General features: G+C 39.7%; 1 protein-coding gene across 1 annotated transcript; it reads right to left on the bottom strand.

Annotated features, from left to right (window-relative positions):
• Nucleotides 1–10,804: 10,804 nt before the first annotated feature.
• Nucleotides 10,805–11,623, bottom strand: LOC145823588 (zinc finger BED domain-containing protein RICESLEEPER 1-like). Its single transcript, XM_082923073.1, has one exon. The coding sequence runs from the start codon at nucleotides 11,621–11,623 to the stop codon at nucleotides 10,805–10,807; it is 819 nt and encodes a 272-aa protein (XP_082779199.1).
• Between the last annotated feature and the right edge of the window lie 386 nt (nucleotides 11,624–12,009).

Genomic DNA, 12,009 nt, shown 5'->3' with positions numbered 1-12,009 from the left:
GAGTTGAAACAGAGCAAAAACAGAGTGTTTCCAGGAGATGTTTATTCTCTCCGCCCTTCCTTATCATGAAGATGATCAAAGAAGGAGTAGATTCGGTTCACAAATCATCAGTTTTTGTACATTTGCTGCGTGATGATCTATAAGTCAATAGGACAAAAGCTCAATAAAAGGAAATAAAAGACCAACAACATCTCCTTCCTATCATGGAGTTACCTCAAGGAAAAAGATAGACATTGCTTCATGAATCATTGAACATCACTAAAAGTATGTAATGGTCCACAACGCAATGGGTTCAATACAACGCCTGATTGAACCTAACTTAATTTTATTACCTTTTTACTCATTTTTACTCCAATTTTATTTGCCTATTTTAACATTACCTTTCTATTTCTTATCTTTTCGTTATTTTTGTCCAAAAGTGATTATTACGTCCACTAAGTCTAAAAGCAATAAAGAGAATCAAGCACTGAATTAACCCTAGAAATGAGCTTTTCAAGCCCTTTTCTATAGGAGAAATTATAAAGAAGGAATTAAACTCATTTACGAGCGATAATAAATTCGGAGTCAAACCCGAAAGGGGCGATAATGACCTTAAATCCAAACCCGATAACAAGCTATACTGAAACCTTCCTTTATGATTTCTAAGGGTCTAAACTAAGAAGTTAGTCCCTTTAGAAGTAAATGCACCGGTGATAAAGAGAAATGTCAAACAAGAGATTATGCTTAGCATGAGAGAGATGTAATGCCTTGGCAATGAACCTCCGAAGAGATTAAACCATTAAGCATGGAAAGTCTCTTTCTTATGCTTGAACAACAATCTTTTGTTAAATACAACTCTTTAATCAAAATAAACAAAGAATGGAGGGAGGTTGCAGAGATGATTATGCAAAGGTGATTACAATGGTGTAAGTATGTATGAAAGCTATAAAAAAGTGCAAGAAAGGACTATTAACTCAAATGGATTGAAAGCTTTATCCGTGAGGACTTACAATAACACATTTGCAATATTTGAAGCATATTTTAACACACAAAACAACATTGAAACAACACTAAAACAATGCTGGAAATTGAGCTTTTTGAGATGGAAAAAAGTGAGCAAAAATAGGCTAAAGCCAAGAGGTTTCAAATAACCAACAAGCCTAAGGAAGGGAGGCTAACCTTTCCTCTCTTTTTTGTGACTTAAAATCACATTTTTTAGCTAAAATAAACACTGAAAAACAGTATGAAAAATCAAAGAAAAGAAATAGAAAAGATGGTATAAAAGCTTAAAGTACCTTTTTCAAAGAGATGATGCTCTTTAGTTCATAAATCACAAGTTGAACACTCTCAAGAGCTAAAATTTGTGTTCAAGAATCTTAGCAAAAGGCCTCAAGTTTTGCTTTAGGAAGTGTATGGATAGTGTATGTATATTGCAAGAGAGAGAGGTAGCGTGTTCGACAAGTTTTGGTACTTGGAGAACTTTTCTAACCCCAAACCATGAGGGGATGGCTTGTATTTATAGAAAAACAGGTCCTTACGTCGAAAATATCTGTAATGCGCCAATTGGTGCAAGGCATGCACATAGGAACAGCTGGTAGCCAAAAATATCTATTTGTCATGGAACATAGTTGGCCAGCCAACCAAAAATGGCCTACTGGCCACTTGTTGGCCAGCAGGTCTCTGAGTGGTCAGGCTATAGAAAAAATTAAGTTTTGGTCCAGAGGGGGTGCAAGGTTTAGGTTCTAAAGTTCAAAAATCGAAGCCTTTTGCTGAAGAAATTGAACAATGTGCACAACGTAATAATTCATCATCGAGTGTTCAACATGAGGTGCCCAAGTCATAAAGGCAGTCAAAAATGGAGTGTCTACACGAGGCCAGCACTGTAACGCCCTCAAAATAATACATAACTCAAACATACATAGGATCCATAATCATAAAGAAATAATATATTTCCATTCATCAGAGTCTTCTTACAAAAGATGTGACATGTTGACAACAAAAGTATATGCCCTGCGGGCTTATAACTTTCCAAGTCAACACTTGGATACAACCAAAGAGGGTCAAAAGCCCTTTACAAATAAAACCCTCGGCTTGGAAATAAAAACATATAAACATAAAAGTAAAACAACAAAACAGAGACTTTAGCCTCGTGACCTCCTAAGCTAAGACCTTGGAGGTGGCATGTCCCCTATACCTGAAAATGGTGTCCCAAGAAGGGTGAGCCAAAGCCCAGTAGAGATATGCTAAACCAAATATCAGAAATAACTAAAACGTTAGCATTTGATTAATGTCCAACACACATACATCGATATATATATACCATTATCATAATCCATCAACATTGATATCCATCTCTCAAACCGGTTTCATTTCTATTTCCAATTCACTTTATTGACATGGTTTGTTTATCCAAGTAATTCAAATGAGATTATAACTCATAAAACAACACTTAAATTCATCAATAATTCAAAATGAGACTACAACTCATATTATCAACACTTCAATCATCAACATCATTCAGATGTATATTAGGTTTTGGGACTTTCACCCTGGACACTCCGGTCAACTTAATTATCAATGGAGTACATCCCCTATCTCCTCCCAAACCATGGAGTACATCCCATATCTCCTCCCAAACAAGATACATATGCAATGTATTTAAATATTTTATCATATACAATGATCAATTAATGCACATATTCAATGTGTTATTCCAACTGTCATATTCAATGACATATTCCAATTGATTAGTTTCAGTTTACCTAATCATCATGTAACTCTACAACAACCATGACGATCCTCCACCGATAGCCCAAAACAGTTATTTCTAGATAGATAATTAAATTTATCAAACAGATAAATTAATACATTTTCCATAGGTAAGCGATTTTCAATCCAGTTATACCAATCAATTACAATTTCTTCCCATTTCATCATTTCCAACTCAATTATGTATTTCCATAATTAATTTCATTATTTTGGCAAATAATTTATTTAATCCCAATTAGGGCATTTTTTTCCCTCTTTCTCAAAACTTGCAATCAAGGCCAAATTTCTTTCATTTTACATAACAATTTTCATTATCAAGGCCTCATATACACAATGGAACCCAAACATGGAAAACCCCTCTTTTAAACATTTCAAATTTCAAACTCTAACTTCCCAAAATTTCCAAATCTCACCATTTATACAAAATGACTAATATTTATGTTAAAACTCATAAGAATGAGTAGTTTATCCCTACCTCAAAGTTAGGAGCCCAAATGAGAAGATGAATAAACTTGAAGGTGCTCCAAATCCAAGATTTTTCGGATCAAAACGTCGCCCAAACCAAACTCTAACTTTTATACAAAGGGACTAGGGTAGAGAACCATTAGAACAAAGTCTATTTGTAGAAAGAGAGTGTATGTAGAGAGAGAGGCTACCAGATCTAGGGTTTGAGAAGAAAAGGAGATGAAAAAGTGACGTATAAACCCACTGTTACGAACTGATATATACAGGGCTCGCTCGAGCGAAGGAGTGGTCGCTCGAGCGACCAGACACAAACGGACCTCGCTCGAACGTAAGAAGCGTCGCTTGAGCGAATAATGCGAAGCTTCAGGTCTGCAACCCAGACGCATGCTTGAGCGCAAGAGTGCTCGCTCGAGCATAGGAACACAAAACATAGAGCTCGCTCGCTCGAGCGACAAAAACCTCGCTTGAGCGAAGAATACCAACCTTCAGGTTTTTCCAAGACGCAGACACAGACGCACGCTCGAGCGCAAGAGTGCTCACTCGAGCGAAGAGACACACCACATCACTCGAGCGAAGATGCCAAATTCTGAACAGCAACCATTTGTTCCAACACCCAACCAACCTGTTCCAAACCTACCCAATACATTCCACAACTCAAATACAAAGAATTAAAGGATGGAAACAAGATATAGACAACAACAACCAACCACGAAACCTAAGTCCGGAACACATTATATGACGGGAAAAATCGGGATCGCTATTGTAGACACCCCATTTTTCACCGACCTCAAGACTTGGACGTCATCGTTTGAACACTCAGTGATCATCCTTGTTCGTGTTCGTCTTGAGTTCCCGGAAGTCTCGGCTACACGCCCTGCCTCAGGATCTCTCGACTCGACTGTTTTGTGTCTGGTTTTGCACCAAACACTTGTTGTTTTGCTTCTGAGGGTGGGAAGTAGCTTGTAGGCCATCCCCACACCTCACCGGCCATGGCTTGAGGCCACCGGCCTTGTTTCCTTGCCACCAGCCATTGGTGATGGCCGGTCGGCACTATTGATGGTCTGTCGGCATTGAGTTTGGTCGGCCGGCCACTGTTTCTGATCAATCGACCACTTTTCCTGGCCGAGACCTTTTCTTGAGGGAGCTTGACCCTTTTGAACCCTTTTTTTAGCTTCTTGAGGAAGCTTGAACCTTTTTAGCTTCTCCAAGAAGCTTGACCCTTTTTTTAGCTTCTCCAAGAAGCTTGAACCTTTTGACCCTTTTTTAGTTTCTCCAAGAAGCTTGACCCCTTTTTTTTTAGCTTCTCCAAGAAGCTTGAACCTCTTGACCCCTTTGCCTAGCTTCTCCAAGAAGTTTGGCTCTTTTGCTCCAAGCTTCTAAGAGAAGCTTGGCCTTTTTGGTCAAAGCTTCTAAGAGAAGCTTTGCCCCATTGGTTTCTCTATATAAGGAGAGCCTCTCCTGCCATTTTAGGGGTTAGAAAAATCAGATATATGATACATATATCACTCCCTCTCTATATCTCCCTCTCTCTCTACATTTGTGTGGGTTAGAGGGTACAAAAGGGTCTAGTTCTTGGCCATTTAAACTACACCTCCTAGCACAACACTTCCATCATCACTTGGAGGTCCTTGGGTCTTGTTTTCAGAGGTTGAGGGTTGCATTTTTGGGTCTAGAGGCTGCTGTCCCCTTTTGGCTACAAAGGTAACCCATTTTCCCTCTTTATTCCCCGTTTTTGCACACCCATTTAGCCTGTCTTTCTTGCTGATTTGAGCTTTGTGTATAACATAAAAAAGTTCTGTTTTTTTGTGTTTAAGATACTTCATTAAGGTCACTTTTGTGTTTGGGGTCGTTTACCCCCTCTTAGGCCTTGTTTGGCCCCATTTTGTGCTATTTTGGTGAGTTTCGGGACCACCTTGTTTGGGTCTCCTCACCACTGAAATCTTAAGGGATTTCAGTGGTGAAGATGGTGGTTTAAGGTCCTAGGAAGGAGAGAGTCATCCCCTCTCCTTGTTGTCTTCAAAAAGTGCCATTTTAGCCTCATTTGTGAGCACCATTTTTAAGTTCATGTTGGCCATGTCTTAAGTGTTATTTGTGCCTATTTTTCCATGATATAGCACTATTTTAAGTTGGTTTAGACACACCATGCTTGCTTTGCATACTTGTCTTGTAATGCCATGAAATTGCCTCAACATGTATCTAGCATTTAGACCACTATGCTTACTTATTTTGGCTTAGCTTTGTGAAGCTTTTATGCTTGTTTTAGTGTGCTAAAGGACTGTTTTTGGTCATTTGAGGCATCAATGCTTTGCTTTGTATAGCTACCATGCAAACTCTCTTGTATGCCTTGAGCATTGACCCCTCTAGCATGCCATCCTTGCATCATTTCAGTGGTTTGGAACCACTTGTCATGTTATTTCAGTCCTTGTGGCATGCCTATATGCTTGCATTTGATACCCCTTTAATGTGTTAAAAGGTTGTTGTCTTATGCTCCTTGTTTGGGCCCTTGTGCATGCTTCCATACTTAAGCCATTTAGATGCCATTTAGGTGGGTTTTGAGGCTCATTTTAGCATGTCACATCCCTATTTTCAGTCACTTAATTCATGCCATGTGTGGTTGCGCTAAGTGTAGTTCAATGCTTCTTTGGTGAGCCTTAGGCTTTAGATCATTTGTTGTATGCTATGCTTGTCTTGTTTGCTTGTTTTGGCACCATCATTAACATGATTTTCAGAGCTTACATTGCATGCCATATGCCCATGTTGTTCCTCTTTTAAGTGTGCTTAAAAGTTGTCTCTATGTGCCTAAGTGTTGGACCTTACATGCATGTCTATTTGCATGTGTTTTGGCTTCCATTCTTGAGCATGTTGGCCACTGTTTTGGACCTAGTAGAGGGCTGTCCAAATTAGTTTAAGACCATCCCTTTGGCACGTTGTTGCATGCTATACATGTTTGTTTTTTTAGGTACTTAGCCTATTAACATGTTGCATGTTTAAGTGTCATTGCATTTGGCATGCTTCTTGTGTTAAGTCGCTTTGCATACTTACATGTGTTATGCCTTTCATGTTGTTGGATGTGTGTCATTAATATTGATGTTATATGCCTTGCACGCTTACTTGTTTAGTTCATGTGCCTATTGCACATGGTTTTGTTGTTTGCATGATCATGTTGCACACTTAGTTCACATGCCTAGGTTGCATTACATTAGCATGCATCTCTTGCCTCTTGAATTGGTTATGATGGAGGTTGGGGCCCATTGTTTGTTTTGTGCATTTCATTCCATATTGAAGTTGCATACTTGGCTTTTGGGCCATCACGCATTGAAATGCGCGATTGGTGGTCCGAGAATCGAGCACCATACCCCTTTGAGTCACAAACATGATAAGGGATGTGGTGATGCACACATTGCTTTGAAAATGCATTGCCATGCCTTGTCTGCCCTCTGCTGCTGTCAAACAGGTTTCTGCAGGAACTTTCTGCCAACAGGCAGTGTTTAGTGCCGACCGGCAAAACATGTTTGGCCGATAGCTTATTCAATGGCCGGTGATCATCCCCTCCGGCCGGTGGCGTTTCTACTTGGTCGGTGGTACCCCCCAGCATCCAAAGAGCATACCCTTGGACTTTGGCAGTCCTCAGAGGAGCATAGCAGGGAAAACAAAGGCAAACTTGTGCATGGCGTTGGATTTCCGAGCAAACCCGAGCACGCGCGCATTGGATCCTCTTCCCGAGGCCTTTACTGCTTTCCTTAGCTTAGTTAATTTGTTAATTAATTAGGTAATTTGTAATAATTAATTAGCTTGTAGGTTAATTAATTTGTATTATTCTTTTGGTCCCTCCGAGCGAGGGTGAATTTGTAATAGGTGTGGGTGCGTGTGTGCATGTCTTCCAACCCCCACTTCTTTCTCCCTTTTACTTACCTGCTTTTGATGGTTAGTATTAGGACATGTTTACTTTAGCATACCTTATGCTATGCATGCGTGCATCATTCATCAGTATTGCATGCACCAGGCTCGGTGCATCATACTAACTGCATAAGTATTTCAAATCTAACTTGAATACATGCTACTTGTGCATTTTCACATGTCATTTATAGACTAGCCGAGCCTACTCTAGTGACATTCCGCATGTGTTACATTAGCCATCTTAACATGAACTAGGATCATGCATATGATTACTAACTAGTTTCTGTTTTGGCTTGGAGTACTCTGTAAGTCCTTTTGTTTTAGCATCCTTGCATGCGTGTGAGTGTTGCCATAATTGCATGATTACCATGAGGCTAGCTGCTTATGTGATATAACTGCTTGAATGCTTGTGGATGGAGGTTGAATTACCTAAATTGGGATAACGCATTAAAACTGTGGGTTTTAAGCCCACTAGATAGTGGCAAAACCATCTTTTCTAAAAGCCCACTCGAGGGTGGCAAAACCTGCATTTTAGCCTACTTGCGAGTAGCAAACCATCTTCAAAACAAGCATGAAATGTTTTGCTCCAATTTAGGCGATTTGGTCTATACTTGTTTGCTGTGCGCACAACATAGTAATTCTAGGCTAATAACCGGAATAAGAGCACATAACGTTTTCAAAACAGAATATCACGGTTAGTAGAGGCCGGTCTTCGGACCGGGCGAGAGGGGGTGCTCATAGCTGACCTTCCCCGATCGTACCCAAGTTCCCAAGCCGGGGCAACTTTGGTGATGACGGACACGTGGCCTTTGGCACTGAGTCAGGGTTTCCTAAATTCTCCCAAAATAAAATATTTAGGTGACGACTCTATATCTGGCAAAGCAGTCCATGTTTGGCACTTCTTTCAAAAAAAATCTGTTTTCTCAAAAACGATTTGCCAGATTTGGACTCTTTGGTTCAGATTAAGAACTGTGACACAAATCGAGTCCGAACTGTAGTGAGGCCCACGCGGGCGCGTCTACAGCTATATGCACCATCACCCCCTTCCCTAGCCAAGCCTATTGCAATAGCTGCATTGACTGTTATTTGGAACTTGGTCAACTGCTTGAATTATTCCATTACTACTGCGTAAAAGTTAAGATAGGCCGCCTACTCTGACGCCAGGGTCCTGGTCAGCTCTCTAGTTTTCGCCTTCTCAGCCTATACCGCCCTTTTTTCAACCTCTAGTGCTTTCTCCAACTCAGCCACTCGCGTGTCTGCCTCCTCCTTCTCCCTCAGTGACAAATCACAAAGATCTTTATTGTTAGTGAGAGCTTTTTCTAGTTGTTCCCTTGCAGTGGCACATGCTTGCTGGGCTTGGTCAACCTTCTTTTGTTCCGCTGCTACCTCAAACTCGAGTGTCACTGCCCTATGTCGAGTGTCCTCCAAATCCTTGGTGGTGCGACCCAACTGATCTTTAACTTTAGCCAATTAGGTCGCAGTTTCAGCCCCCTTAGCCTTCGTTTGCTCGGCCATATAGCTCTGCACTCGACCTGCTCGCTCCTAGAACCACCTTCTGTTACTATCCCAGTTTCTTTTTCTAGCTGGGGGCGATCAGTCATCTATTTCACTCCTTCCCGTTCAGGGTCACCCACTGCTACTTCTGCCTCTATCTCAAGTCTTAAGGGCTCTAATTCCTCTATTGCCTCCATCATTATTGCTTCCTTAGCCTTCTTCGCTGGGGTCCCTCTTTCTCCCTTTTTGGTGGTAACTCTCCTCTTTTTTTCTTAATCTGCTCTAACTCAGCCTTGCTCTGCTCCCTTAGCAGATCCACTGGCGCCTTTAGTGGCACAAAGTTCTTTAGGTCATGTCCTGCCAAGGCCTTGTGGCAAGGATGGACTGCCCTGTGCATGTACGCCCTCAGGCACGACCTAATGTCTTCTTCTTTAACTTTTTCGCTGCTACAAACGCTCGGCGGTCTTCGGCTTCTTGGACTCTCCTTTCTGCCTCAACCTCTTCTAGGGTCGGGTCACCCCCAATAGGGTCAGGCCTCAGGCCAGCGGCAAGAGGGCGGAAGGCTTCACTAAGTCGTTCCACTTCAGCCCCTCATTCTCCTTCCACTTCTTCACCAGTTACACTCTCCTCTCTTCAGCAACGGTTAAATTGGGCGCCACCGATTTGGTGGGGATTTTCCATATGATTTGTACACCCATACCACCATTTATGGATACAAAAGAACCACTTGGTTCTCTATCTTTTTACAGACGAGTGCAGTCCACTTACTAGTAGGGGTGGGCGCGGATCGGTTGTGGCCATGAAACCTCCAATCCGCCATCCATCTGCCAAATTGGTGGATTGGAAAAAATCAATCCGCATCCGTCCGCCAATCTGGTGGATACGGATTTGGCGGATAGATGCGAATCGGTTTGGCGGTTTGAAATTTTACAAATTTTCAACATATAAAGAAAAAAACCCTAGACAATGCAATATTTATTCATTCACATCTATTAATCAACTTGGACAGTGCAACCTGGGCAATGCAAAATTCATTACAATGGGCATAATTCAAAATCATTTATTCATTCACATCTATGAAACATGGAAAATATTGTGCATAATTCAACATCTATGAAACCTGCTGCTGCTAGTGCAACTTGGAAAACATGGAAAACATCTATGAAACTTGGAAAACTTGGAAAACATCTATGAAACCTGCTACTAGTGCAACTTGGATTGTAATGGGCATAATTCAATATTGGTTCCAATGGGCATAATTCAATATCACCCAAAACATTGTGCATCCAATATGCATAAATCATCTTACACATAAAATATAAGGAAAATATTGTGCATCCAAGTGACAGTCATCCAAGAGTTCAAAAAATAAAAAAGTTACAGTCATCCAACAAACATTGTGCATCCAAAAAAAATAAGTTACAATCATCCAACAAATATTGTGCATCCAAAAAAAATAAGTTACAGTCATCCAAAAAGTAGCAAAAAAACCATTCATTTCTTTTCACCAAATCATGAGCCATGTAAACCTGCACAACAAAAAAATGAAATTATTTAATAAAGAAAACACTAAAAAGTTTTAAACTTAAAACAAGTAAACATATGTTAACAACATTTAACCAAGGGAAAACATTTTACCAATAATATTAAACTTCAATAAAATTAGTCTCCGAACTTGGGCTTGAACTTGAACTTGACTCCAAAACAACTACATAAAAAACAGAACACAACAAAAATATGTAAAGTGAAGATAATGAATTTTGAATAATACAAAATAAATGAAATGGATAAAAAAATAAATAAATCATTGTATATATTACCCGAATCATATTGTTGTTCAAATTGCTCAACATCCTCCATTGCTTGTCTAAAGCATATTGGAATGTTACTTCGAAACCAATTTTAAGCCAATTTTATGTACAAACAAGAACCTCCACCATCTTAGGAGCAAGTGATCTACGAAATGGATCAAGTATACGACCTCCTGTACTAAAAGTCGACTCAGAAGCAACAGTGGAAATAGGCATTGCCAACACATCTCGTGCTATAAGTGATAATACTCTATACTTGTATTAACCTTCCACCACTCCAAGATATCAAATTGAGAATTATTCCCACCTTTCTCAATATCACCCAAGTACTTGTCCAATTTCGACATACTCCCACTACTAGAAAATTGCCCCTCAAAAAATGAGTTAAATTAAGAGTTCACAATAGAGTGTGGGTCATTTTCATCTATCACCATATCTGCTCTTTCATTTACATTGGAAGCATGCACATTTGTTGGATCAAGTGTGGCATAATGATCATACAATTGGCCCAAACAATTTTTGACCTTGTCTAACATTTCTTTCACTTTCACCATATCTCCACCAAAAATTGTTGAAAAACAAAATTGCAAGTATGTCACTTTTCTTCGAGGATCAAGCACAACCGCAACATACAAAAGTATATTGAATTTATCCTCATTTCCCCAATACTTTTCAAACTTCTCTTTCATTTTCTTTTCCATTGAAGACAAAATAGGATCATTGTCTTTGATTAATTGTCCAATCATATTTTCAATGACAAAAATTTCAGTGTAGAATGCGTTAGAAGTAACAAATAAAGACCCAGAAAATCTCTTTGTGGCATTGTAGAACATTCTAAAAAATCTCAAAAACACCCTACAATTATCCCAATCCTCGGCTGTAGGCATCTCTCTCCTCTCACCCCCTTCATTATCCAAAAAGTAGTGTTTGTAATTGTAGTTCTCCTCACCCATTCTTTGAAAAGCACTCTCAAATTTTTCTGCCGCCTCCAATATAAGATATGTGGAATTCCACCATGTTGGCACATCTAGGCACAAGAAACTCTTACTCTCAATTTTCAAATTTTTCACATAATTTTTAAAAGTGTCAAGACAGTTTGGAGAAGACCTCACATACCTCACTGCATGCCTCACATTCGCTATACAAGACTCAAGATCCTTCAATCCATCACTAACAATGAGATTTAGAATATGCGCACAACAACGCATGTGTAAAAATTCATCGCCCAAGATAGTTCCCTTCCACAGTTTTGTGGTTCATTTAAAAAATCTAATGGTTAGATTATTGGAACTCGCATTATCAATAGTTAAGGTAAAAAGGCCATCAATGTCCCACTCTTTTAAGAGTGCCTCAATTTTTTTACCAAGAGTTTCTCTTTTGTGGTCTTTAACTTGACAAAAATTTATGATCCTCTTTTGTAACTTCCAATCATCATCAATGAAATGTGCAGTTAGACACATATAACACAAATTTTGTATGGAAGTCCATGTGTCCATGGTAAAACAAATTCTACGCCCTTTCACAATTTTCTTCAACCTTTCCCTTTCATTGGTGTATATGTCTAGAATGTCCCTAGCAATGGTATATCGAGATG

The sequence above is a fragment of the Camellia sinensis genome, chromosome 4 (assembly GCF_055761805.1).
Source record: "Camellia sinensis isolate YWXY chromosome 4, ASM5576180v1, whole genome shotgun sequence".
NCBI lineage: Eukaryota > Viridiplantae > Streptophyta > Magnoliopsida > Ericales > Theaceae > Camellia > Camellia sinensis.
The sequence above is the reverse complement of the archived record's forward strand: the minus strand, read 5'-3'. Positions and strand labels throughout refer to the sequence as shown.

What these genes read in the sequence shown, in the direction of transcription:
- LOC145823588 (XM_082923073.1), bottom strand. Translation starts at nt 11,623, where the DNA reads ATGCGTTGTTGTGCGCATATTCTAAATCTCATTGTTAGTGATGGATTG.